Source organism: Diplotaxodon limnothrissa, linkage group LG18 (assembly GCF_057381915.1).
Source record: "Diplotaxodon limnothrissa isolate DT_005_m linkage group LG18, D_limnothrissa_male_GT1.1, whole genome shotgun sequence".
NCBI lineage: Eukaryota > Metazoa > Chordata > Actinopteri > Cichliformes > Cichlidae > Diplotaxodon > Diplotaxodon limnothrissa.
This window is the reverse complement of record NC_140613.1, coordinates 40,395,032-40,422,867: the sequence shown is the minus strand read 5'-3', so window position 1 is coordinate 40,422,867 and position 27,836 is coordinate 40,395,032. Positions and strand designations below refer to the sequence as shown.

The following is a 27,836-nucleotide window of genomic DNA, read 5'->3' as shown; positions in this document are numbered from 1 at the left end:
CTGTTGGTTCACGTTTTTTGCAATATTGACCTCTGCTACTTCCATATAACACAAATGATACAGAAGGTTTACAGAGTTCACATATTAACTTGGAAAAACCTGATCAGCATTAATTAACAATACTGACTGTCAATTAACAATTTATTAACAATAGTTTAAAGGCAATAAATAAACATTACGTATTAAACGAGTCAAAATGGTCACTGTACTGTTGCACCCAATGTGACCCAGTGTCCTATATTGAGATTCACAGCCAGCTAAACTCTCTCTTGCATCACTTCCTCCAAGGAACAGGCACGTGTTGTATTTGGACAGGATTTAATGCAAAAAAGTGTGAAACTGAAATGATACAGAATACAGAAATGTCACATAAACATTAGCTTGGGTTGAACTTAAGTGGACATATAAAACACATCAAAAGTTTCCAAATCACTTCAATAATGTCATATACCCTCTCTTAAAGGTAAACACAATTAAGAAACTTACTCATATTGCCACTCAAAGGGATTTAACGGAGTGGATGGCTTTGGATCGGAGGAAAACACACCATGTCTTGCTTCACTCATGAGCAAACACTTCCTATCACACTTCTTTTAGTGACTAATTGGCTCAACATAGCAAACTGTGCAAACCTGCGCCCCCTATAGGCCTGGAGAAATAACATACAAACAGTTCCAGTACACTCCCCGCCTGGCATTATTTTAAGATTGCCACTAGACCCTATTTACACATGAGACCAATCTCTCAGAAGAAGGATACAGTCCGAAATGGGTCTACAGAATGTCTTTGCAATCTTGTCGCGTGTCACCTTCACTTCCATCTTTCTGACAACTCCATCTCTGCTTGGAAGTGTCTTCACGATGACACCCATAGGCCACTCATTTCTTTTTAGTTGCTTGTCCTTCAGAAGAACAACGTCTCCTTCCTTCAAGTTTGGTTTGCTGCGCTGCCATTTCTGACGACCTTGGAGCATGTGGAGGTACTCCCTCTGCCACCTGGCCCAGAATGTGTCGGCAAGGGCTTGAACTCTCTTCCACTGCCGTGTATATATGTCGGCCTTGGTGAATTCCCCAGGTGGAGTTGGAATCGGATCGAACTTCTGGGTGAGCAGAGCTGAGGGGGTCAGGATTAAGGGAGCGTCTGGATCCGAGGAAACGGGTACAAGTGGCCTTGCGTTGATAATAGCCGTGACTTCCGCCATTAACGTTGTCAGGACCTCGTGAGTTAGAGTAGGGTTTCCTGCTTGTAGGAGCATTGAGTCCAGGATGCGTCGTGAGATGCCTATCATACGCTCCCAGGCGCCACCCATGTGAGATGAGTGAGGAGCATTAAACACCCAGGAACACCTCTGCTTGCGTAGGTAGTCATCCACACTTGTATCACCAGGTTTTGGGGAATGCAACTTTAGGTCCTTGGAGGCACCAATGAAATTGGTTCCGCAATCTGACCTCAACTGTTTGGCAGGGCCTCTGATCGCAAAGAACCTGCGAAGAGCATTGATGAAACTGGAAGAGCTGAGAGTTTCAATCACTTCAATATGAACAGCCCGTGTAGACATGCAAGTGAACAAGACTGCCCATCTCTTACTGTTTGCATGACCACCTTTGGTGCGGCGTGTTGAAACCTCCCACGGTCCAAATACATCGAGGCCAACATAAGAGAATGGGGGGTCCGTCTGAAGGCGTTCGGCAGGTAAGTTAGACATGATTTGCTGCTCTGTTCTACCTCGAAGCTTTCTGCAGGTGACACATTTGTGGATTACACTGCTGATAGACCTCTTAGAACCAACTACCCATAAGCCACTTGCTCTCACAGCCCCCTCAGTGAAGTGTCTTCCTTGGTGCTGGGTGGCTTCATGGTGATGTCGAATGAGCAGTGTTGCAATGTGATGCTTCCCTGGTATCAGAAGAGGGTTAGCCTGATGACTCGGCAAGCCAGACTCTGCAAGTCGACCTCCTACTCGCAATAAGTTTTTGCCATCGACGATGGGATGAAGTTTGTGAAGAGCACTGTTGCGAGGTAAGTCTCGTTTCGCCATGATGCATTTTATTTCTTCTGCATAGGCTTCACGCTGGACACACCTGATGATTGTGTGCTCTGCTTCATATAACGCTTCATCTGTGAGACTAGCCTTACAAAGATGCCAGCCGCTACAGGCACCACCATCTTTAGACTTGAAACTGTGGGAGATGTGGCGAAGGTAGGCCACCGCTTGGACAAGGGAAGTCCATTTTGAGAATCTTTCAAAGCGTGATGAACCCAAGGCACCTGGAGCAGTTGTGGTCACAAGCACATTGACGTTACGTCGAATTTCAATGTCCGACTCTGGATCGACGAGTTCAAATGGACCCTTTTCTGGGGAGAGAGTCTCGTGATTGAGAAGAAATACTGGGCCGTACAACCATGAAGTACCAGAGAGTTTGTCTGCTGGTACAGACGAAGAGACATGATCGGCAGGATTGTGCTCTGATGGGACGTATCTCCATTGATCTGGTAGGGAAGACTGCTTGATTCTCTGTACACGATTGTTCACATATACATGGAATCTTCTGTTTTGATTGTTAATGTATCCTAACACCACTTTACTGTCAGTGTAGAATGTTGTCTTGTCAATCTTTACGTTTAGTTCTACTGTGAGAAGCTCTGACATCTCCACAGCAAGCACTGCAGCGCACAGCTCTAATCGAGGAATGGTCGGTTCTGGTACAGGAGCTAGTTTGGCCTTACCCATAACGAATCCGACCTCACTGTGCCTATCTTCATGTGTGACCTTCAGGTAAGCTACCGCAGCGATGGCTTTCACTGAAGCGTCTGAGAAAACACAAAGTTCGATGAATGTGGCTTGTGAGATGGAGAACGTGACGTAGGGGCGGGGAATGTGCAGGTTTGTGAGACTTCGTAGCGAGTCATGCCACCTTCTCCAGCCGTCGTACATGTCTTGGGGTAAGGAACTGTCCCACTCAAGGTTGCCGCTGGAGAGCTCTCTGAGAAGAAGTCTGCCTTTGATGGTTACAGGTGCAAGCAAACCAAGAGGGTCAAACAAGCTGTTCACTGTTGAGAGTACGCCCCGGCGAGTGAAGGGTTTTTGCTCTTGTGGAACGTGGAATGTGAACGTGTCTGTTGTGGGGTTCCAACTTACCCCCAAGCTGCGCTGGACTGGAAGCTCATCTGTTGTTAAATCGAGATCTTTGATATCTTTGGCCCTATCCTCAGGGGGGAATGCACTCACCACTTCCACTTTATTGGAAGCAATCTTGTGGAGACGTAGATTTGAGAGGGCAAGCATTTTCTGAGTTCTCTGTAGGACATCAACAGCCTCAGCTGCAGTTGGGAAAGACTTTAATGCGTCATCGACATAGAAGTTGTGCTCTACGAAGTCTCGGGCATCAGTTCCATACTCGCTTTCTGCTTCCCTTGCTGCCAGTCTCAGCCCGTAAATTGCCACTGCAGGGGAAGGACTGTTACCAAAGACATGCACCCTCATTCTGTAGTCTACTACGTCTTTGCCAAGGTCGTTGTCTTTGTACCAAAGAAAGCGAAGGTAGTCTCTGTGGTCTTCTTGGACCACAAAGCAGTAGAACATTTGTTCAATGTCAGCTGTGACTGCGACTGGTTCTTTCCTGAAGCGAAGCAGCACACCCAAAAGTGTGTTGTTCAGGTCCGGGCCAGAAAGCAGCACCTCATTGAGGCACACTCCATCAAACTGTGCACTCGAATCAAACACAACGCGTATCTTCCCTGGCTTTTGGGGATGGTACACACCAAAAATGGGGAGATACCAGTTCTCTTTGTCTCTATTGGGAGGTGGTGCGAGCTCTGCATGTTGGTTATCTAGCATTTTCTGCATGAATTCCACAAAATGTGTTTTCATTTCTGGTTTCTTGTCGAGCGTACGTCGTAACGACATCAGCCGTTGGTAGGCGTAGGACCGGTTATCCGGGAGTTTGCGTCTGGGGGTTCGGAACGGGAGTGGTGCAACCCAGCTGTTTGTATTGTCCTTGAAGAAGCCTGCCATCTTTTTCAAAAAGATTACATCTTCAGCTGAATGAGCAAGGTGGTTGTCGTTGCTGGTGTGACAAAACACAGAGTCTCCCAAATTCTCAGCCGTGGGCTTTTGGTGTGAGAGAGCAGATGGCGGTTGACTGGAGATGGCTTTGGTTTGGCTCAGACTGAAGTCCTCCTTTACACTAAGGTGACTGTCGCAGGGAGTGAGATAGCTTGGGCGCCCATTGTCCAATACATAGGTTTTCAGAACATTCACTTTACTTGGCTTGTGGGCATTACCAAGACACACATCGCCAATGATAACCCAGCCCAGGTCAAGCTTCTGTGCAAATGGGTCATTATCTCTGCCATTGATTTGCTCCCTCACTTTGTGAACTCTCAGAAGGTTGCGTCCTATCAGCAACAGAATGTCTGCACTTGGGTCGAGAGGTGGTATTTGAGCAGCTATTGCTTTCAGGTGCGGGTGGTGTAAAGCAGCTTCTGCAGTTGGCACCTCTTCCCTGTTGTTGGGGATGGCATTGCACTCAATGAGCGCGGGGAGAGGGAAACTCATTTTTCCATCTAATGACTCAACCATGTAGCCACATGCTCTTCTACCAGTCGTGTGTGTTACACCACTACAAGTTTTCAGCATGTATGGTTCAGGTGTGGTTTGTATGTTAAATATGTCAAAAAACTCTGTCTTTGCAAGTGACTGGTTACTTTGATCGTCAATTATTGCATACATCCTTCTGGCGTTGTCTCGCTGACCCTTGGGATAGACTTGCACTAAGCAAACCTTAGAACAGGATCTCCCTGTGATTTTATTTCCACATACCTCTGTGCATGTGGCAGTAACATCCGGGTCTTGTGGATTTGCTTGCTCCCCGCCGTGCACTTCAGGAGATGAAGGAGGTCTGAGCATTTGCTGTGTTGGGGCAGGATGAAGAGCTGCCAGGTGTTTCTCACTATTGCACTCTTCACACTTAATCATGACTGTACAGTCTTTGGCTTGGTGGCCGGTGGAAGCAAGGCAGCGGTAACAAATGCTATTGTCTCTGAGGAACCTCTTCCTCTGCTCAAGCAGCATAGCTCTAAAGCCCCTGCATCTTTTGAGTGGGTGGGGTTTGTGATGTATGGGGCACTGTCTTTCAATGTCTTCGTCTGCTTTTTTTACCTTTGATCCCTCTGATGATATGTCCATCTTGTGCACTGTAACCGATGACCTTTGGTTGTGGTTACTTAACGGTTTTTCTTTTCTGTAGCTGGACATGTGGTTGGCATAGGAAAGAGTCGTGTTGAAAGGTGTGGTAAAGCTTGGATCATTCCTTGCTTTTGCTTGACGTTTCACAAATTCGACAAAGAATGAGAATGGTGGGAAGCTAACATTGTGGTCTTCTTTAAACTTTGACCCTACCATTGTCCACTTCTCTTGAAGATGGAAGGGCAGCTTCTCCACAATTGGATGTACTCCCCTAGCTGTGTCGAGGTAACTTAAACCAGGCAAATAACCATCTAGCTTTGCAGCTTGGAGTTCACACAGCAGATCTGATAGGTCGCGAAGCTTGTGTGGTTCTTTACTGGAGAGCTTTGGAAAGTCTCGTATTCGGGCAAACAGGGAGTTTTCTATTGCTTCTGGTGAGCCGTAACATTCCTCTAGTCTCAACCATATCATGTTCAGACCGGCAGGTGGATGCTTTATGTTGACTGCTTTTAATCTCTTGGCGTGTTCAGAAGACTCTGGGCCTAACCACTTAATGAGTAGGTTGATTTCTTCAGTGGCTGTTAGACCAAGGTCCCTAACAGTGCTCTGGAATGTGGCTTTCCAGCTAAGGTAATTTTCTGGCTTGTCGTCAAATTTAGACAGCCCTCCAGTTATTAGCTGACTCTTGGCTAAGAATCTGGCGAGGTCGCTTGCTATGGTGTCTGCATTATCATTTGAGCTTAATCCGTGCTGCAGTTGTAATGCATCGTGGAGAGTCTGTGGACTTACATCTCTTTGTAGTCGTCTCTCTGCCCCATCTTGTGGCATGAATGAGTACTGCACTGGCTCTTGTTTGGGACAAAGAGGTGTGTACATTACTGGTTGTTTGGATTGTTCATTCTGATATTTACTGTCATCATGGTGAGATGTAATGTCTGGAACCAGGTCAGTGTGGCTGTGTTTATTTATGTATTCACTCACTTTTTGCTCTGGGGTTACTTGTAGGGGTGACAATGGCCACTCTTCCCCTGATTCAGCTTTGTCAAATTGAGCTGCTGCTGACTCCATTACCTCTGCTTTAGCCAAGGCTGCATCTGCTTCCTTTTGGAGGTTGATTACATCCAGAGTTGCTTCTAGACGGGCCTTTTCTACTTTAATGTTCATCTCCTTCTCAGCGTAAGCTAATCTGGCTTTTGCTGCTTGAGCTTCTGCTTGTGCCCGCGCTGCTGCCATACTGGCTCGGGTTGATGCTGACGACCTGCTTGAACATGCTGCAGATGATCTAACAGTCAGTTTTCCTGAAGACTTTGAGGACCTTCTTGAGCGAGTGGACCTTGCTTCCTCGTCGTTTTGACCTTCAGCCTCTGATTTCTCCATGTTAGAGTAGAACTGTCACTCGACGTCCCTCGCAGAGCGCTATGATTTCACTGTACTGTTGCACCCAATGTGACCCAGTGTCCTATATTGAGATTCACAGCCAGCTAAACTCTCTCTTGCATCACTTCCTCCAAGGAACAGGCACGTGTTGTATTTGGACAGGATTTAATGCAAAAAAGTGTGAAACTGAAATGATACAGAATACAGAAATGTCACATAAACATTAGCTTGGGTTGAACTTAAGTGGACATATAAAACACATCAAAAGTTTCCAAATCACTTCAATAATGTCATATACCCTCTCTTAAAGGTAAACACAATTAAGAAACTTACTCATATTGCCACTCAAAGGGATTTAACGGAGTGGATGGCTTTGGATCGGAGGAAAACACACCATGTCTTGCTTCACTCATGAGCAAACACTTCCTATCACACTTCTTTTAGTGACTAATTGGCTCAACATAGCAAACTGTGCAAACCTGCGCCCCCTATAGGCCTGGAGAAATAACATACAAACAGTTCCAGTACAGTCACAAAGTGAATTACAAAATAAATCAGCAAATCAAATTTTAATACTGACTCTTATCTTTTTAAAGGTAAATCTTTTAGATCAGCGGTCCCCAACCACCGGGCCATGGAGCGGTACCGGTCTGTGAGTCATTTGGTACCGGGCCGCGAGAGTTGAGGCCTGGGTGTGAGAGTCATGGTTTTCAGGGTTTTTATCATTGGTTGTTTCCCTGTGTCTTTTGCCGTGTGTTATGAATAAATCTTCTTTTTTGGGGGGGAGTGGTACTGCTTTTATTTTGTTGTATTTATCCGAGACACCTGAAAGGGCCGTGAAAATATTGTTGGACATGAACCGGTCCGTGGCGCAAAAAAGGTTGGGGACCGCTGTTTTATGGTAAATGGCCTGTACTTGTATAGTGCTTTACTTAGTCCCTAAGGACCCCAAAGCACTTTACACGTTCAGTCATCCACCCATTCACACACTGGTGATGGCAGCTACGTCGTAGCCACAGCCACCCTGGGGCGCGCTGACAGAGGCGAGGCTGCCGGACACTGGCGGCACCGGGCCCTCTGACCACCACCAGTAGGCAACGGGTGAAGTGTCTTGCCCAAGGACACAACAACCGAGACTGTCCGAGCCGGGGCTCGAACCGGCAACCTACCGAATACAAGACGAACTGCCAACTCTTGAGCCACAATCGCCCACTAGATCACTACAACATCCTGATTTGGATTGGTGAAACTCACATCATTTTCGCTTACATGTGACATCGCTCCTAGGATTCAGCTCTGTGGAATAACTGAAATTCAGATTTCACATACAGTTTTGTTTCTTCTACAAATTCCTACAAACAGCCATGAACCTGTATTTCCACCAAGTATTTTGTTGCTATAGTGAGATTCATGTGTATACATGCAAAAATGCCCAAACTGGGACAAGTGTAGACTTTCCATTGTGGATTTTAATGCCTGTATTTGTTTCCAGATTGAAATTCGCTGCACTAAGGATGGAGAATGGACAGCAGAATTTGTCATGTGTCCCAATCTCCAGGGATCTTGTTCTGCTCCTCCAGATCTCAACTCTGTGGAGTACAGCTGTGACCATGGGATGGCTGTTGGTGAGTGTGACCTTTAGATTTTCATTCTTTCTGTGAAACTAAATGAAACCATATATATCCTTTTTGGCTTATCTGGATGGACACTACATTTTTTCTACTTTATTATAATTCTTAGACTTCTACATTATTGTGTTTCTCATTTTAACTTTTTTTTAGGTGCTGAATGCTACCCAATATGCATTATGGCTGTAGACTTGGACCTACATGACCCGGTGGTTCTGCCCAATGGTACTACAGTCAAGTCTTTGAAACACTGGATGGTTCCCAAAAAAGTTCAGGTGAGATACCTTTGGAGTAGAGTATCGGTATACTGGGGGAATGTTTTTTAATTAAAGTTCAACACATACCCAAACATGGAGTGTCCACATCCTTAAACAGGAGATCTTCTGGTCTTGTCCTCTACGTGCTGAAATGTTGTGATGAATGACGAAATGCTGAATTGAAAAAAGTTGTTTGTACTTTACTTTGCATGTCATCATTTTCCAAATCAAAGCAACCCAGATCCAAACCATAGATTTCTAGGATGGTAGATTTACCTACTGCCTCTTAGAGAACTACTCGATCCCAAGTGACGTCCCAGATTACATAACTTGACTAGTGTGACTAGATTTTTTTGGTTTTTCCAAGATCAGCAAAACAATATATGGTAACACGCACAATGTTGGGTTAAAATAGTTCCTTTCCATCATATTTCAGACATTGTGTTTATTTTCTCAAGAAAAAGTAGAAACTTTGGCACGATGTCACAAACTGGCTCAAGGTATGTGACAAAGAGGGAGTCCACACAAGAAGTTTACTCAAATAAGAAAATTTGTTGTTACTGGAAGGTTGATGCCAGGTAAAGTGGAAGTTAGTAGTCCTTCTGAACCAGCTTTTATAGCCTGGAAGGCCAAGGTGAGCTGGATCAGCTGACAACCCCTCCCTCAGCCAGCCAATAACCACCCAGTGTAGGCCAGGAGGTCCTTTGTAAATGTGACACCCCTCTTGCCGTCTCAATGTCACAACAGTAGTTTTTACAGTGTAGCTATTGTTTCTTAAATGCTGGTTTGAGATACAGTTTACCTGACTCACGCTTGATGCATATATAATATTCATACTTTCAAGGTTCATTGATTAATGTTGAACTGTGATCGCAACTTGCATAACTGGGTGCAGCTGTTAGGTTTTTATGATAAGTGATGAGCTTGGATGTGGTGAAAAATAACATGTTGTGATTGGTAAAAAATAACCACAACTGAGAAAGACATTGTGGTTTTTGCTACCATTTGGAAGCGCACGGTAGGTGTTACAAAACTGCTGTTGTTTTGCTCACTTGCTGCCAAGCGACTAGTCCAGAGCAGCGTGAAAGCTGATACGTTGACAAACAGTGCAGAGATTTTTACACAAAAACACCCATCAGGATGAATAATGTGTCCAAACATCTGGTGCACTTAACAAAATGTACTATTTGAATAGTACCTCTGGGCAAAACATACCCATCAGTGGAGGAGACTGATGGGTATGTTGAGAAAATGATATTCTTAAACAACTATTCAGTTCAATTCTGTTTTATTTACACAGCGCCAAATCACAACAGTAGTCGCCTCAAGGTGCTTTATATTGTAAGGTAGACCTTACAGTAATACATACAGAGAAAAACCCAACAATCACATGACCCCCTATGAGCAAGCACTTTGGCGACAGTGAGAAGGAAAAACTCCCTTTTAACAGGAAGAAACCTCCGGCAGAACCAGGCTCAGGGAGGGGCGGGGCCATCTGCCACGAGTGGGGGTTGGGGTGAGAGAGGAAGACAGGATAAAGACATGCTGTGGAAGAGAGACAGAGGTTAATAACAAGTATGATTTAGTGCAGAGAGGTCTGTTAACACATAGTGAGTGAGAAAGGTGACTGAAGAAGAAACACTCAATGCATCATGGGAATCCTACAGCCTACACCAGCATAACTAAGGGAGGATTCAGCGTCACCTGATCCAGCCCAACTTTAGCCAAAAGGAAAGTTTTAAGCCTAATCTTAAAAGTATTAAAAAGAAATACATGTTCTGTGATTTATAAGCGGATATATATGAGTTTATTCATCCAACCATTCTTTTAACCACTTGTCCAGTTCAGCGTGAGTATCCAAGCTGTCATTTTACAACAAATGTGGTACACGCTGGAGATCGTCAGTCCAGAGCAAACACTGAGTGATATTTGGGTTGCTAGGTTAGGTGTAAACCTAACCTAGCAACATGAATGCCTTTGGATTTTGGGTGGAAACTATTACCCAGAGAGAACCCACACAGCTACAACGAGGCCCCACACAGAGTAACAGTAGCTAAAAAGCTATGCAGCTATCATAAGCAATACATTTGTACACATTTTTGCATTTTTAAATAGCAATAGTTGAAGAGGAATTACCCTTTTTTTTTTCTACATTCAGGTTTCAACTCCTCAGTCATGAAATTTTAGATTTGAGATCTTTTTGGTGGCTTTAAGTGTTCATTTAAAGTCCTAAATTGAGACCATAACATGTGCTCAAAAGTAATATGTTGCAGTGTGTTTAGTTAGTAAAGAAAACACAGAAATATCAGTTTAATTTTCAACAGAAACCATTTCAAGTGGTCTGTAAGTAACTGAGAGTGTCTAAAAATTAATCTCTGTCAAACTGCAGCTGACATTTTCCAAATTCATCATAGAATGAGCTAATGTGTTTCATATCAGGTATCTGATTGAATCACTGGCAAGATAGTATCTTTAGGAGTTTTTTAGAAAACATTTTTATTCCCAGCTGCATCAGCTAATCACCCAGCAAAATTCACTACATGTGTATGCGACTGTGTCCGTTATCATTCAGGACTTGTTGGATTACTGGAAATCGCAGGCAGATAGTGAGAGTAAAGGTTCCAGTTGACGTCAAGCCTTTTAGGAATTACACACATTTCTCATAGTGTATACACAGTGTATACAAGTCGCCATGAAAAAAAAAAACTTGGAATGTCAGCTCATGGGTCTGAGTTACAGGGTTGTTTTGCTTCAAAGGCAGGTCATGTTACTCAATCTTAGGAGTCGCTTCTACGTTAATGCTGTTGCAAACAGTGCTCCAGTTTCGTCTTACTTTTGGGTGGTCAGTCAGCCCACCAGCCAGTTTTTCCGCCCTTGCCAAGGTCAAATAGTTGGATTGAGGTCTGGTTTCTTACGCCATATCTCTGACACTGCCTTGTGATTTTGAGGGATTGTGTTATCTCAAGTACTTCGGAATCAGGTCTCCGTTACTGGGTCAGGGTGCACAGAAAGTCACAGGGGAGGATCCACTTTCTCTGTCCATATTTGTTAGTTAGTCAGTCTGCTGTCTACTAACCACCTTGTAAATTCTTTGGGTCAAAAAATGGCAGAAGACCACAGCCTCACCCAAAATTAACCGCAAAATATTGACTTTTGCATTTCCTTAAGTTGTACAAAAACATGATTTTTCTCGCATGACAAATACTTCAAAATGCAACAAATATTCATAATGTACTGCACATGTCTGTGAAAACAATAGGATATCTATGGCTTCCAGTCAGAATGAATGCAAGATGTAGTTTTATTCATTTTTATACGGTTCAAGGCAAGCGAGGAAAATTGACTTCCTGCGAAGACAGTAACTGTAATCTGACTACAATATTAGGAATGGAATTTCATTGTAAGCACACAGGGGCCAGGTTTTACACACTGTGCTGTTTTCTTGTGCTTTCTTTAAGTCATCCATAGGTCAAACGCACAATTTTGCACACAAGACACTAAAATAATATTAACGAGTAGGATTCCTTTCATCATGCTTTAGCCAACTACTGGTCACTCTAAAACGGATTAATTCTCATCTAACCCCAACTTTTTAGACGGCATCCAATAATAATCTAATCGTTGCAGTGACATGCGGTCATTTTTACGAAAAGGGAAGCAGAGACGATGACTGACTTCATGTCAGAACATGCTGTAAAGCTCTATGCTCCAGTGTAAGAGTCTTACCTGAGAGACAGTTCTCAACATAATAACGCTGATAACACAACAGTCATGTTACCAAGCCCGATACAATATCAATGAAAAATAAAGGTGGTGTATTAGTGAAACAGCTGGTCAACCATGGGATTAACGTGACAGTGCTGGTGAGGTTCTGCACAAGTTCAATTTGATAGTTTTATTAAACTGAGCACGACAGGCACTGATCTCCATCATGAAGGCTTTCTTTGCTAATGTGCTTCTCTACATTACACATTGGCTTCGGTGGTTAGTAAGAGAAAACTGATAAAATTATTAATCACATGGTGCTTTTTTACTTGCTGATGCTTACTTTTACTCCCGACAATGTGAAGAGTAACTGATCTCAGAACAGTGAAAGCAGAGCCAGCAGCAGTTTGTCTAGCATGCTAGTCACCCCTTAGCTTTCCATGATATTACATAGGCTTATCTAAAATGCACATCCACAAACAACAAGAAAAAAGGTCTTGTAGTTTATGAGGCATTGTTAACGGGGCATGGATACTGATATTAAATAAACCAGTTATGCTATAAATTTCAATAGAGTCACAGAGAAGCAGAGTTAAGTGTGCTTAAGAGACAGTAACCACCTACAGCTACAAGATAGCAGTAATGTAAAGGATGGTGCAAAGATGCCAGTAGCATTGTGACAGTGTTGTATTTGAGGTAAAAGCAGAGAGACACTCTAACTTGGGTCCGGTTAAATTTATGTCCAATTTAGGGCTTTACTAGTCAAGTATTGCCTGCCCTGCTTGCCCTGATGGAATGCCGCTGAATAGTAGTAGTCTCAAAAAATCACCGTTACATAGTCATTCCACAAGATCCATCAAATTCAGTCATAGAAGTCGCACTTCTCAACAGACAACAAAGTGGTTTTCATATTCAAAATGTGTATCAGACACTCAGTGACACCCTTCCTTTGGAGGTCAACTGAAACTCAAAAAAATTGCTATAAAAATGTTTTTGTGTCTAAGTGTAGTATTATTTTCTATGGCAAAGACTGCAGCGATCCATTTCCTGTGGCTGCATTGCTTCACTAATGTTGTTGTGTGCTTTGTTTCCCAGAGCATAGTCTGCACAGGAATGATGAAGTGGTACCCTGACCCTCAACACATTCATTGCATCCAGTCCTGTGAGGTAAGCTTAGAAGCAGCCAGGCAGTTCTGAATTAAACTTGGACATTTGAAGTAACTCTTTTCTTTTTCCTCCAATCTACTGTGCGTAATTCTATTACACACACTTGTCTTTGGTAAAGTATCAGTGAAATTCTATCTGAACATAGTGCGTCTCAAATGTGCTTTCACATGCTACGAAAGTGTAAATATCAGAAGGATCTCATTTGGTTTTGCCCATATCTCAGCACTCCGTTAGTGCTGAGATATCCTAAAAACAACTGCACATTTTTGGGCATAACCACATTAAATTTACTGTCTCAGACGGAGCTTTCCAGTAATACAAAACATGAAGCAAAACATGCCGTATCCCTGTTGTCATCACTACTCAAGATACTAGAGCCAGTGTGTGATGTGCTTCATTTTCATGATGACAAATCACAGGCAGAAACTGATGTTCTCACACTTTACAAGAATCCCTTTCAAATCTGGCCAAAGAAGCTTATTTTTCCAAGGGGTCCTGGCATTGCCAAATGGTGGATTGCCTGCCAAGCCTAATGGATTATCTGAAAAAGGAAAATAAATTAATCACTGGCTTATGCTAGATTTAGAGTCATTATTTAGGCAGACTCAAAGCTTAGTTTAAAAGCAGTCTACAACAAAGATTTTAAAACAAAGACAATTTTCCAGTAAATCTACGTATATTTGCAAAACATTAGTTAGAATTCTTTAATTGGGTACCTTTAATATTTCACTGTACATTATTTAGCGGGCTTTGTCATATGCTGGTGGCTAGGAATTCAATACAATAAAAAGGCTAAGCATCGTGCACAAATAGTTCAATTCAATTCAATTCAGTTTCATTTATACAGCGCCAAATCACAACAACAGTTGCCTCAGGGCGCTTTATATTGTAAGGTAGACCCTACAATAAAACATACAGAGAAAAACCCAACATTCATATGACCCCCTATGAGCAAGCACTTTGGCGACAGTGGGAAGGAAAAACTCCCTTTTAACAGGAAGAAACCTCCGGCAGAACCAGGCTCAGGGAGGGGCGGGGCCATCTGCTGCGACTGGTTGGGGTGAGAGAAGGAAGACAGGATAAAGACATGCTGTGAACGAGAGACAGAGATTAATAACAAGGATTGTAATCGTGTCAAACTGAAACGGAATCAGCAACACAAATATAGTCCCCATGATGTTATGCCCTCGGTAAAAATACAGAGATTTACACGTCTCCAAACTACACCACTCAGAAACCATTTTAAATATTCCCTAAAGTAACATTCTTCTTCCTTTTGATTATTCCCGTTTTTTCATTTGGTTTTTAATATGTTAATTACGGAGCATTTTCTTTTACTTGTTGCATCTATTTTGTCTTTAATTTCAAGAGGCTGCTACTAATGCGACTGCTTTGACATTAATGTGACAAATCAATAAAACCGGAACTTTTCTGGATCTGTAAATGTCCAAGTCAACAAAAAGTAAAATTTACATGTGGTAGTTCATTTAAGCTACACTGTAAAAAAAACTGTAATATAAAAGTATTTTACTGTGTATTTTACAGTTTTGTACTGTTCTTCTAAAATATCATTAAATTTACATAAATAGACTGATTTTACATTTCAAATGTAAATTAAGGTAAAATCACTGTAAATGTAATAAAACATAATTTTCTTGTTTTTTAAATGTATCTGTCTGTACATATGCATATATAGATTGTTAAAATACATTCACAAATGTATCATAATTCCACAAATATTTGTCCATTATTTAAAAGATTGAACTGTTAAATTCAAATGTAATGCTATGGAAAAATGCCTTTTCCAAGCGCTTTTAGACATTAAATTAGGAACATTTTAACGTGATCAAACAATGAAATTACCTATAAACAAGGTCAATGAATGTGGCAATATGAATCATAATACATAAATGTACAGAAATATACAGTTAACAGTTGGTTTAAATAATAATGGATTGCATGCCCTGGGACAGACTGACAGAGGCGAGGCTGCCATATGACCCTCTGGTCATCACCAGTAGGCGGAGAGTCTTGACCACGGACACAATACCGAGAGTGTCCGAGCCGGGGTTCGAACCGGCAACCTTCTGATCACAAGGCGAACTGCCAACTCTTGAGCCACGATCGCCCTAAATTGCAATGATAATAATACTTATGTGATGTAACACAAGCTTATAGGAATCATGTTATATACTTTTCCATAGCATTACATTTGAATTCAACAGTTCAATCTTTCAAATAACGGACAGATATTTGTGAAATGATGATACATTTCTGAATGTATTTTAACAATCTAAATATGCATATGTACAGACAGATACATTTAATAATCATGAAAATTATGTTTTATTACATTACAGTGATTTAACGTTAATTTACATTTGAAATGTGAAATCAGTCTATTTACGTAACTTTAATGATATTCTAGAAGAACAAAACTGTAAAATGCAGTAAAATACTTTTATATTAGGATGTTTTCCTACAGTGCAGCCATACCCGCGACCTTGTGGTTGTTAGTTCACATTCATTGGCCGATGCTTAGCGTCATGTGTCCCAACATCCAATGGCATGTCACATTGTTTTCATGGCCACACCCTCACCCCAGGTGCAGAGGCCTATTTCTGTTCAGGAATGTTGGGAATACTTTGAGATTTATATTAATTGCAATTCCTACCTCTACATTTATTTTTTTAAAATATATAATTAGCACAGCGTGCAATGTTTTATATGTTTTTTTTTTTTGTTTTTATTCCTATTAATTATATTTTCACATGTTACCTCTGAATTATTGAATCAGACCTAGATGACATGACATTTTCAGCACAATTATAATTCAAATACTCCTTTAATTATTGATTATTCTCATTAATTTTCGATCATTTTATATATTTTTCCATAGTATTACATTTGAATTTAACAGATCATTCTCTCACATAACAGACAAATATTTGTGAAATGATGATACATTTCTGAATGTATTTTTACAATCAAAATATGCATATGTACAAAAAATATATTTAAAAAACAAGTAAATTGTGTTTTACTATATTTACAGTGATGTTATGTTATTTTACCTTTGACATGTAAAATCACCGTCTACTTATGTAAATTTCATGATATTCTAGAAAGACAGTACAAAGCTGTAAAATATACAGTAAGATACTTTGACATTACTATTTTTTGGAACAGTGTACCTTTCAAACTGGTTAGTATTTAGTAGTAGTTTATTTGTTCTGACATAATCAACACAGTTGATTAGGTGATGCCATGTGTCTAAGGCCACTGTAGCATAACTATAGAAAGACTTGTGACCTGTAGTTTGTATTCTAATTGAAAAGTGGTTTAATGTGCAATTTAGCATGCATTTCAGTTCACAAATACTGTAGCAATGACAGTAAATCACCTAAATTCATAAAACCAGAGAGTTTTTATTTGGCATTCGCCTTCTTGGTTCAGAAAAGGCTGGAACTACTGATGGAACACATAAACTGTTGATGTCTCATGGTATTAAAATATTCTTCCCACCTGCCAGCACTTCATTTTCCCCTTCCACCTTCCCGTGAATGTTGCTAGGCAAAACAGTTGCTTATAGCCCACTCCTCCATGACAACACTGTAAATCATACCAGACCACATGTGCTGCATATGCTCTATGCTCTCATCCAGATGCCATTGCACCCTCTTTGCACCTTGCCTCTGTTTCCACTCTTTCTTAAAACCAACATAGACATCCCGTGCAACTACCATACCAAAACTGTTATATGTAATGTTTTATCTACCTTTCAGTCCCATAAAAGGATTACATCACAGAAAAAGACATGTCTTCACCGAGATCATAAGAACAAAGACTGTAGTAAGAGTGTGCAGCCAGAGAAATGCATTGACTTATGCATGACTTCATATAAGGCATTTAGGCACGGAGGATAGAATCCATCTGCTGAAAACATTTGGTAGATGGTCACAGTGCTCCCCTTCATCTCATCATAAAATGCTGTACAGTATCTTTAAAATCAGTAGTAAGGTACAGCTAATGAAGGATTAAATGATTAAGCAAAACATGGATTAGGTATATCTGTGTTTTTGTCATTTAACAATAGTTCTGCATAAACAGACAGACCTCCTGTGAATGAGTGTTATGATCTGTGCAAGATGCAAGCTATACTATAAGTGTGACAGTGGAATATACAGGCTTCTTTACAGTTGCCAGGTAATAGCTAAACATGTGGTAATGATGTGATTATAAATGGACTGCATGTAAACTTATCTTTCAGAATAATCTACGTTCTGCTCAAAATACTTTTTTTAAATGAACATATCAAATACCTGTTGCACTACATAGAATTATCCATCCATCCATTGTCTGCCACTTACTCAAGTTTGGGTCATGGGGGCAGGAGTCTAAGCGGAGAAACTCAGACTTCCCTGATCCAGCTGGGCACCGAGTCCTTCCCAGGCCAGCTAATAGTATAATCTCGCCCGTGACTCCTGAGTCTGCCCTGGGTTCTCCTCCCGTTAGGACATGCCCGAAATACGTCCCCTAGGCGATGTCTAGAAGGCAATCTAATCAGATGTTTGAACTGGTTCCTGTCAATGTGGAGGAGCAGCAGCATCCAAAATGACCAAGCTCCTCATCCTGTCTCTAAAAGACAGCTCACGAAGCTAATTTCATTCTTTGGCCACTACCCAGAGCTTGTGACCATAGGTGAGTGTAGGGACATAGATTGACCAATAAATCAATAACTTTGCTTTTACGCTCTTTTTTTAAAGCAAAGCTGTATAAAAGAATTTTACAATCTTAACATCAGAAAAACAGCCACCTCCCAAATATACATACCTTTAAAACAAAGACCAAAGAAGCATCAAACAAAGAGTAAAACTCCCTGAACTGTCCTACCTGGCAGAAGAAATCTTTTCTTCTCTGTTAGTGAGTCATATGGAGAAGAGAAAGGGGGAAACAGTTTTCAGAAGGATGTGCAGTGACTGGGGTCAGGCCATGTAAAGAATGATATAAATTCCTGGTAGGAAATTTAAAAAAAACAATCATATAATATACTGCTGCTTGACAGCAGAGGGTTTTCTAGAATTCATACCTGTGTTATATAAACTTGGGTGAAGAGCTTGTCAGGTGTGGATGACTACTCAGAATATTCGTGTAAGTGAGGTTTGGGATTGGCTGCTTCTGCTTTTTATGCCTGTTTCTTTTACACTGATTGGAGTGGAGTTAAAGATAATACACAAACCAGCTGACCTTTTAATTACCCGTACGGGACTGAAGTGGATAGCCAGTTCTTGCTGTTTTAATATTATTCCTGGGTCTGTGTGTTTCTTGTGATCACAAGATATTTTCTGCCTGGAAGGGAATGTAAATACTAATTAACCTCAGCATGAGCCCTGGCCTCCAAATTAACCTCATCTGGGCAAAGTGTGGGGTCTGCTTATTTAAACAGTTTTCAGCAAGGAAGGACAAGAAGCATGGGAACGCTGACAAAATCCAGAATAAAGGTCAGAGCTGGAAATTTCAAATTAAACTTGCCATTAGGCTAAGCAACTTTTTGTCATGAAGGTTATTCAGAGATTTACATACAAGCTGTGATTGTAGTGAAACATCTGGTGCAATTACTGGTAAAGTATTTACTTAGAGACAGAACAATTAAATAGATTTATTTTTGTCCGTGGCCATTTAGTCAGAAAAGGCAAGGGGATTTGTCAAGTAGGGAGTTCTTTGAAGTGAAGAGAAATATCCAGAAATCTTCTCAGCAGCTGCTCTCTCCCCCTGCGCAGGTTAGGTAAAAGTCTACTGTTAGTCTTTGAAATATCTCCATCAGCTCATCAGAGGAAACCAAAACTATCTTTGGCACTCAGCACTTATTTTCATATTGTTGGCACGTCAGGCCCTTCAAGCCCTTAAGGTTCAGTGGAAAACATTAAAAAGACTTTCATCATCGCGTTTAAGATTCTGTGTAACTTTCATTCCAGAAAATTGCGTGCCACTCCAAAGTTTCTCCAGCAGGACTCCCACACTGGCCAAGGCATTGCAAAAAACTGTTTACACTAAAGGTATTCTAAGTAACTTAAAGCATATCAGTCATCAAATTATGTCCATCTACTTTATTTATCCTAGGTCAACAATGTCAAACCAAACCTAGATTGCTAAATTGCTTTGAAGAATCTTTGTAGTCATCATTTTTACTTCATCACAGTGATTCAGCAGGACTGTAAACTGGATATAACACTTTACTCATCTCTGCCGCATTCACACCTTATGTACTCTAAGGCTATATTACTGTGTTTATCATGTTGGTATATATCCCTATTTACTGTAGTGTAACTTTAGGACCGCATCAAAATCACTTAAAGCTTTCCCTTCCATATAGTTACAATTATTTAATTGCTACGACTTGCCAGTGCAAGGTTTGCTGTTTAGCAAAATAACAATTAATGCAAGGTGAGTTTATATTAGAGATGGCACGATACCACTTTTTTATGTCCGATACCGATACCGATATCATAAATTTGGATATCTGCCGATACCGATATGAATCCGATATGGTGTTTTTTAATCAACAAAACTGTTTTTTAAATATCTTGCTGCATTTTGCAAGTCTGCAAGTTCATACTCAAGTTTAAAACAACAACTACACTAAAGCTATTCTGTTATACCTGTATACAAAAAAAATATTTCATAGTTCAGCAATACTGATCAATCTAATAAACTTAAACCTACACCATCCTCCCTATTCTGGTATTTTAAAGAGTACTTAGCGTAAATATTAAGCAACCTAACTAATAGGGTTCCAACTCCCAGCAACAACAAAAATAAATAAATAAAAAATAGGGAACCACCCCTCACGCTCCACCTCATGATGCTTAATCGACGTAATCAACCTTAATTTGATGCAGTGTGAAAAAAAATGCACAGAAATCAATTATTTTTCAAGAAATATTAAATAGATTCAACATCTTTCTTCAACAAAATTGCAGACTGCACAGATGGTACCTTCCCAAAGTAAAAAGTACTATAGCTTACTAGGGTATATATATTAGACTTAATAGTCACTATGTACAGTAACTGACTTCTATTCATTTTACATCAAATTAAAACTTTGGGTGTCAGATAATTATTTATTAAAAGCTAGACATTTTAAATGAGAATAAGAAAGAAAAGTATGTCTTTGTGCCCCCTTTTCCCAGTTAATGCCCTATCGGCCCCCCTGGCTAAACTTTGCTAGATCCGCCCCTGCACAGTTACCAGCGTCAGCTACGTAGAAAAAGATCCTGGTGTAGAAAGTAATATTAAATAAATTCTAACAACAGCTGATCAAGCTTAAACGTGCTGCTGTTGTTCAGCCGCTGGTTTCCTCTTTCTGGCGCAAAGTGGACCAAAAACAAACGAGAGACAGACTCGCGACAGAAAAGCCGATCAGCTGATTTAAACAGTTTCACGATTGAAGTAGCAGCCGGAGAGCGAGAGGCAGTCGCTTGTTAAGCTTAACGCAGGAATGCTTTACAAACATTCAGAGATGGACTTACACACTTGCTTTACTTCTCTCGGGGATAACTTTGTCGGAGATGAAATGCCGGGTTGCTAGCGAAGCTCCACATGCTATCCAGACCACCGACAGGTCCCGCATGCCACAGCTGCTCTATCACGTGATGCATACTGCTCCAACGTGCTAACGTTCTGAGGTGAGTTACGGCATGTTGCAAGTTTTGTGAGGTGCTTTCGTGATATTTAATGGATCGGATTACATTTTTTATTTTTCTCCGATATCCGATCCAGTAATTTAGGTCAGTATCGGACCGATACCGATACGTAATATCGGATCGATACCGATACGTAATATCGGATCGGTCCATCTCTAGTTTATATAAGAGTTTATTTGTAGTAATCAATGCAAAAATGGTCATCTTGAGAAATTATGCCAATGGACCAAGGTAGCGCCAGGGTTTCTACAAAGATATGCAAAAGGTTGCACTCTAATGAAACAGAAACCACATCTAACAACAAGGGCTTGAAGTCACCATCCATGGAAAACAGAAATGGGAGCCTGGAGATAACTGAAGATGACTGCACTCATATTTGGGAAGGCCAGGCTAACGCCCAAATGATGTTATTGCGTTCTGCCTGAAGAACAAACTTATTTTTGAAGTCTGCAACTTTAAAAGGAAGGCTTTTCAGGCATCGGATAAATGTTGAAGCCAGAGTGGTAGATCAAGGGCAGACTGCTTTAATACAATATTAATATGCTATTCAATAATTTTCACAGGACAAAGAGGTGACAGAAGATCACAGAGGGCACCGCTTTTTTTGTCACTTTATAAAATCTCTGACAAACTCACAGCTTAGCATGCCTTACTATAGTGGTTTTACAGTTATTGTGCACTGTAAACACTCCTAGGAGTGAGACAAAATTTCAACACAACCGTTTTCCCGTCTGTGTGAAACAGCCTGTGACATCTCATTAGTTTGTTTTATTGTATTGTAAGAGGCAAAGACATTTACCAACCAGCTTGTAGCATTGCAGCATTTGATTATGCCGTGTGAGATTTCTTTTGCTTTACAGTGCCCTCTAACATGCATCCATACCCTTTCCATATGCTTTCGCAAAATCCAATTTTCTTGTTCCCTTTGGTTCAGATCTCTTTTTAGCATCTTCAGCTCCGCCCCCTGTCCAGGTTATGCTTTTAGAAAAGGTTGCTTTGCTGTACTCTCTACAGCTCCCATTTCTTGAGCCAGTGGGTTGTACTTCTAGTTAGTGGTTTGGTTTATGTGTTATTGTATCCTTGCTGTTCTAAAGAGCTTGGAAAGAAAAGCATCTGGACTTCTTTAAGATGCTTGAAGACGTTTCACCTCTCATCTGAGAAGCTTCTTCAGTTCTAAGGTCACATGGTGGAGAATCCTACATTTAAGTCCTGGGGGAGTGTCCCCCAAAAGTCAATGTGTGAAAACGGGTGTAGGTCACAATTAGCCCAGGTTTTTGGGTGAACCCGCTGTAAAACCTAGCCCCACCCTATCATGTGATTTCCTGAGGTCAGATGGCCCAGGGTGTGAGTGGGTGTTACGGTGTCAGGGACATAGATGCTTCTTTCTCTCTTCTTTCAAACCATCTGTCCTCTCTGTCCAAAATGTGAACATCCTCGAAAGAGTGTCCTTTATCCTTAAGATGCAGATGGACTGCTGAGTCTTGTCCTGTGGAGGTGGCTCTTCTATGTTGTGCCATGCGCTTGTGAAGTGGCTGTTTGGTCTCTCCAATGTAGAGGTCTGGGCATTCCTCGCTGCACTGTACAGCAAACACCACATTGTTAAGTTTGTGTTTTGGAGTTTTGTCTTTCGGGTGAACCAGTTTCTGTCTGAGCGTGTTGCTGGGTCTGAAATACACTGGGATGTCATGCTTGGAGAAAACTCTCCTGAGTTTTTCTGATACACCGGCTACATAGGGGATGACAATGTTGTTGCGTCTGTCTTTCTAATCCTCCCTCGCTGGTGTCTGGTCTTCTTTTCTGTGCATCTTTGCTGACTTGATGAAAGCCCAATTAGGATATCCACATGTTTTAAGAGCCTCCTTTGCATGTGTGTGTTCCCTCTTTTTCCCTTCATTCAGGCTTAGAGGGAACATTTTCTACCTGGTGTTGTAAGGTCTTGATTACTCCAAGTTTGTGTTCCAGAGGGTGGTGGGAGTCAAAGAGGAGGTAGAAAGACAAACTCAGCCAAGGAAATCACATGATAGGGTGGGGCTAGGTTTTACAGCGGGTTTACCCGAAACCTTGGCCGATTGTGACCTACGTCCGTTTTCGCATCTTGACTCGTGTGATTAGGCAGAGGATCAACAGGGGGTTCATGACCCTTTTGAGGGACACTCCCTAGGACTTAAATCTGGGACTCCCCACCATTTGACCTCAGAACTGAAGAAGCTTCTCGGATGAGAGGTGAAACATCTTCAAGCAACCTAAAGATATCCAGACGTTTTTCTTTCCAAGCTCTTTAGACTACGATGACCTGGATGACTGAGAACCTTCACAGACATATCCTTGCTGTTAATCAGAGACTTTGTTGTATACGCTCTCATAATTCCCACCATTCCCAACTGTTAGAATGGACTGAGGTTCTGTTTGACAGAAACTCTGGGTTATTTTTAGTGGAATTGAGTGCCTACAAAGTATTGAGACGGTAAAAGAGCAATTCATCATTATATATATGGTTGTAACAAAGTCTCATGGCACGCCTGAACCTTAATTGTTGGACGCCACCACCAACACTATGTTCAGTCTAATTTTGATTTTCTGTTATTCAGATATGCAGGCAGACCATTCTAACCTGCGTCCAGCTGACTGCTTACTCAAGGCCCAGCTAAAAGTCACCTACCTAAGCTAGCTAATAATGTTTGCACATGGCATATTCCATAGCAGCAAAGCCAAGAAGTCATGCATCTGTTAAATCAACAGAACTTTAGCTGTTGTATTCAGTAACCACAGATGTAATCATCTTTGACGTAAGAAGCCATCTTTAACTGTGATTGAGATTTCTTTATGTTTTGTGTGACTGTGGTTTATTTAACCTACCTTGGGAAGTGCTTTGCTGGTACAGTCACATGCCCACTTGTCCACTGAGCTGAACACCCAGACCTATCTCGGTCAGTAGACAGCAATCATCCTCTTTCATTAGTTACCCGGTTTCGTGAGCTTTGCCAGAGCTGCCAGTGACCACAAGATGGATTTCCTGGTATGCCTGAATATACAAGTTGAATTGGCCTCTGATTATTCAGCACAAGTGTTTATTTTGATTCCTTGATATTTTGTTTCATGGAAATATGTCCCAAACAACTTAATTGTGTGGCAGTGTGTGCCACTAAGTAAAATTCTGTTTTCTGGGAAGATGCTGAGTCATTTTTTTTGGCATTCCCGGTGTTTCATGTTGTGCAAGGTAAAATTCATATTTGGGGAAGGATTATTTCTCCAACCATAACAGTGTTTCTTGTTTGTAACTTGTGTCTAGCCTTTTGGAGGGGACGGCTGGTGTGACACCATAAACAACAGGGCCTACTGCCAGTATGATGGAGGAGACTGCTGCCCATCTACACTCTCCACCAGGAAGGTACACAAACACACTTTTCCAGAGCCACACAAGGAGACACACATCAATTTCAGTTGCTTTGATACAATCAGGTTTAATTTGTTTATGCTATTTATTATTGTTATCATTATTATTATTATTTGTTGGGTCATTTTTAATAAACAGAACCTTCAATCTACTGTAAAAAAAAGTGTTATTTGGCTTCCTCATTTTCAATGAAGATGGAGCTTAGAAGCTGAAGGCAGATTCTTCCTGTTTGCAGTAGTAGAAATCTGTGTCTTTTGGCACGAGCACTGTGCAGGAGACTTCTGCTAAGCAAACAAGCACAGATCCCTGCTACTTTCCCCTTGCTCCTGTTAACGACTGCGCCTATTTAGTCTCCCTCATCTGTATTTTAAACAACGGAGGAGACTAGCGGCACAAGCTTTTCCAGTCAAATTGTAAATAAGCAGGTTTTCATCACGCTGCTACGCTGTTTTCACACCTTCGACATGAAGCGATGGACGTCGGCACAGACTTGGGCATGAAGCGCAAATTTCACCGTATTATTTAAGCTGTGTTCCAAAATAAGCTCTGAATGTAAACGTCTCTGGTTTCAATTTTAATGTGTGATGCAGGCGTGTAACATAGATGGCATTTTAAAATGGAATTTTCTGTTGGGCTTGCAAAGGATCCCCTGCACGTCCCTCTATTTGAGGAACACGCTGGCCGTCTTTGTTTATTCATCCTAACATACTTGCCCTGGTGACAGCTCGCTCATGCTCGTTACGAGATGCAAACGTATCGCGTTACACTAATTGCGCTAAATGATTGCTGTATATATTAAGTGGCTAAGAGGAATGGTATGAATAATAATGAGTTAGCCCAGGTCAGCCTGTGGTGGAAACCAGGCCACATAAACACATCTTTTTCCCCTTATTTTTCTGTGCTTTCATGAGAACTTCTCTCCCCTGTTGACATTTAGGAAGTCACTTACTCCCCAGCTCTCCCACCACCGTCAAATATACTCTGTTTGGCTACTGTAAAGCCACATATTCCTGACACTCTTTGAGGGGGCCCTGCCTGTTAATTCATATGGCCTACAGTTGGCTGAACCTCCGCTGTCTCCTTTATGTCCGCAGCACGCCATGACTCACTGGCAGCTCCTTCTTAAATGGAGGAGTTCAGTGAGTCTGCAGCTGCCGTCATAATAAATGAGCTGCCAGACTGCCACTAACTGCTCTTTTACAGGGAAAGGGAGAGGTGGAGGGTATAAGTGTGGGAGCAGCGAGGTGTCTGACGGTCTGCGGTTTCCTCGGCCACTGTAAAACAGCAACTCAGCAAGCGGGGGTCGTTTCAAGGAAGTGAACTAAACAGCCATGAGAGTGTGCATCCTGACTGCCGCGGCTCCAGCAGGGTGATGGAGCAAGAGGGGGGGTAATGAAGGCTCAGCCTTTTTCCAGAACTCTCTGTTTCTATGGGGCTCGATGTATGCAGGTGTAGGCAATTACAGGTTTTTAACACAGCGTGACCCACATTGCTTATTTTCACTGCCGCCACACACAAAAAGCCTGGACGTTCATGACATTTCAGTATTATTAATCATTCAACATAAACAGATAATGTTGATAATGTTTAGATTGTTCTGCAGCTGTGGCCACTGTGCATATCTGAAATACTTGATATACTTTGAGTCAATAGTCATATGTGATGTTGTTTGGTTTTATCCCGTGGGGCCTAGGGCTGTTCGATATAACGATATCTATCGGATATAAAAACGTCTGTCGTTTCATTTTACACTATCGTTTATTTCGTGGTGTCGCAAAATAAACTGTTTACGGCAATATTGTTTCATCGTTCTGATGGTCACTGTAGTGGCTATATTCATTTCCTAAAGTTCTCTCTTTCTCTTATATTTATCTTATACTTCTCTTATACTATATCTTATATAGTATATAACCACACTAAGGACGGACAAGCCTTTGTTTTTATGCGTTGTCGTTAGCAACAACGACGGTAAAACCACGGCGTGTCCGCTTGTTCCACATAAACCTTTCACAATAAAGCTCAAGATCCTGTTGAGACTTTTCAAAATAAACTGAATCACGTGAAAGATGCAGAATGTTTACGGATGAGAAGTAAAAACGAGCCGCCAGGTGCTAAAAAATAAACCTTAGACTCAAACGTTAGAACAGGCTTTTCCCCGCAGCACGCCGTGTAATAAATACTCACAAAGAAAACGGCGGCCGTTACAACTTATGTCTAAAAATGTATCGTTTCATGCATCGGTTACAACACTCGACTCCAGCTACATGACGCACAGCTGGAAACACTTCAGGTCGAGCTGCTCGAGATTCACAGCATTTACAGAAAATGTTAAATTTTTGTGATTTATATCGTTATCGGGACGATAGATGTCTTAATATCGGGACATGAGATTTTGGTCATAACGCACAGCCCTAGTGGGGCCAGCTGACTCCTTTTCAAGGAGCTGGAATACTCGAGATTTGAATCAGGTAAGACTGAATGATTGGGCAAAAGGGAAAAGTTACGATGTGAGCTGCCACATCATCTGTCGAAACACTCACGCTTCCGTTAATTTAACAGGAGTGTCTGTTTTTGTCCAACAAGTGGCCAAACCAGAAAGGGCTGTGGGGCTGCTACACGAAACGTTTTCGTCACGCGGGTTTTGTTCGCGAATAGGTTTCGGCAAACAGCAGGAGGCATCTCTCAAACACAGACTTGGCTTTTGTTTGTGTGGATGAAGTAAAAAAAAAAAAAACAGGCTCGTTCTCTCCATCCAGAGCTTGTTAGGCTTTCTTTCTGTCAAGATGAAGCTGTTAGGGAAACATTTAATGGTCGTGCCAGCCCGGCTTAAATGCGAGTGCTGGCATTTGAAGTGAAGCTTGCTCTTGTGCAGCGCTTTGAGAGCCCTCAGCGAAAGTATCACCCTGCCGTCAGGGTCCAGAAATAGGTGCAGTCAGCAGTGAAGGCTGACAAACTGCTACCTACAACTCTCCTTCTTACCTGTGCTCATTTTCTCCCTCTGTCTTCTACACTTTTCTCTCCCCTGCCTTCTTTCGCTCCGTCTTCCTCTCACTCCTCTCTGAGAGCGAATGTTTACATTTCTTGCAACAGACTGCTTCACGGGGCACCAGAGTTTATTTTGCAACCTGTGGTGATGGCTCGCTTCCTAGACAAGAGCTGGCAGCCTCTCGTTGTTGATTCTTAACATGTGTTCATCCGTTCACCTCCACGGCGGTGCGTTCTGCCCTCCTTTCCCATCCCCCCCGACCCTCAAGGTTTTTCTTGCCGTTCAAAGGCCACGTTGAACCATTTGACATGCGCTTTATCGGCCTCAGGGGGGCTGTTGGAGCGCTCTTCGAAACTGTGAAGAAATGCAGCAAGTACTAAGGGGTGCTTAGCTTTCAGCACAAACACAATGCTGCTAGGTCAGTTCAAGCT

General features: G+C 41.7%; 2 protein-coding genes across 2 annotated transcripts in view; one reads left to right on the top strand and one right to left on the bottom strand.

Moving 5' to 3' along the window:
• Nucleotides 1-27,836, top strand: part of pappa2 (pappalysin 2) — a 97,381-nt gene that overhangs the window by 67,898 nt on the left and 1,647 nt on the right. Inside the window, exons 23-26 of the mRNA XM_085378083.1 lie at nt 8,058-8,190; nt 8,347-8,468; nt 13,251-13,322; nt 24,315-24,413. Coding sequence (XP_085234209.1) covers nt 8,058-8,190; nt 8,347-8,468; nt 13,251-13,322; nt 24,315-24,413 — 426 coding nt within the window. The remainder of the gene's footprint in view (nt 1-8,057; nt 8,191-8,346; nt 8,469-13,250; nt 13,323-24,314; nt 24,414-27,836) is intronic.
• Nucleotides 725-27,637, bottom strand: LOC146614172 (uncharacterized). The gene is made up of 2 exons (XM_085377579.1): nt 27,399-27,637; nt 725-6,751 (listed from the first exon to the last, which is right to left on the bottom strand). Exon 2 carries the CDS (start codon nt 6,563-6,565, stop codon nt 725-727), a length of 5,841 nt encoding a protein of 1,946 aa, XP_085233705.1. The 5' UTR covers nt 6,566-6,751; nt 27,399-27,637.

Coding starts and splice junctions, on each gene's coding strand:
- LOC146614172 (XM_085377579.1), bottom strand. CDS start 6,565: ATGGAGAAATCAGAGGCTGAAGGTCAAAACGACGAGGAAGCAAGGTCC.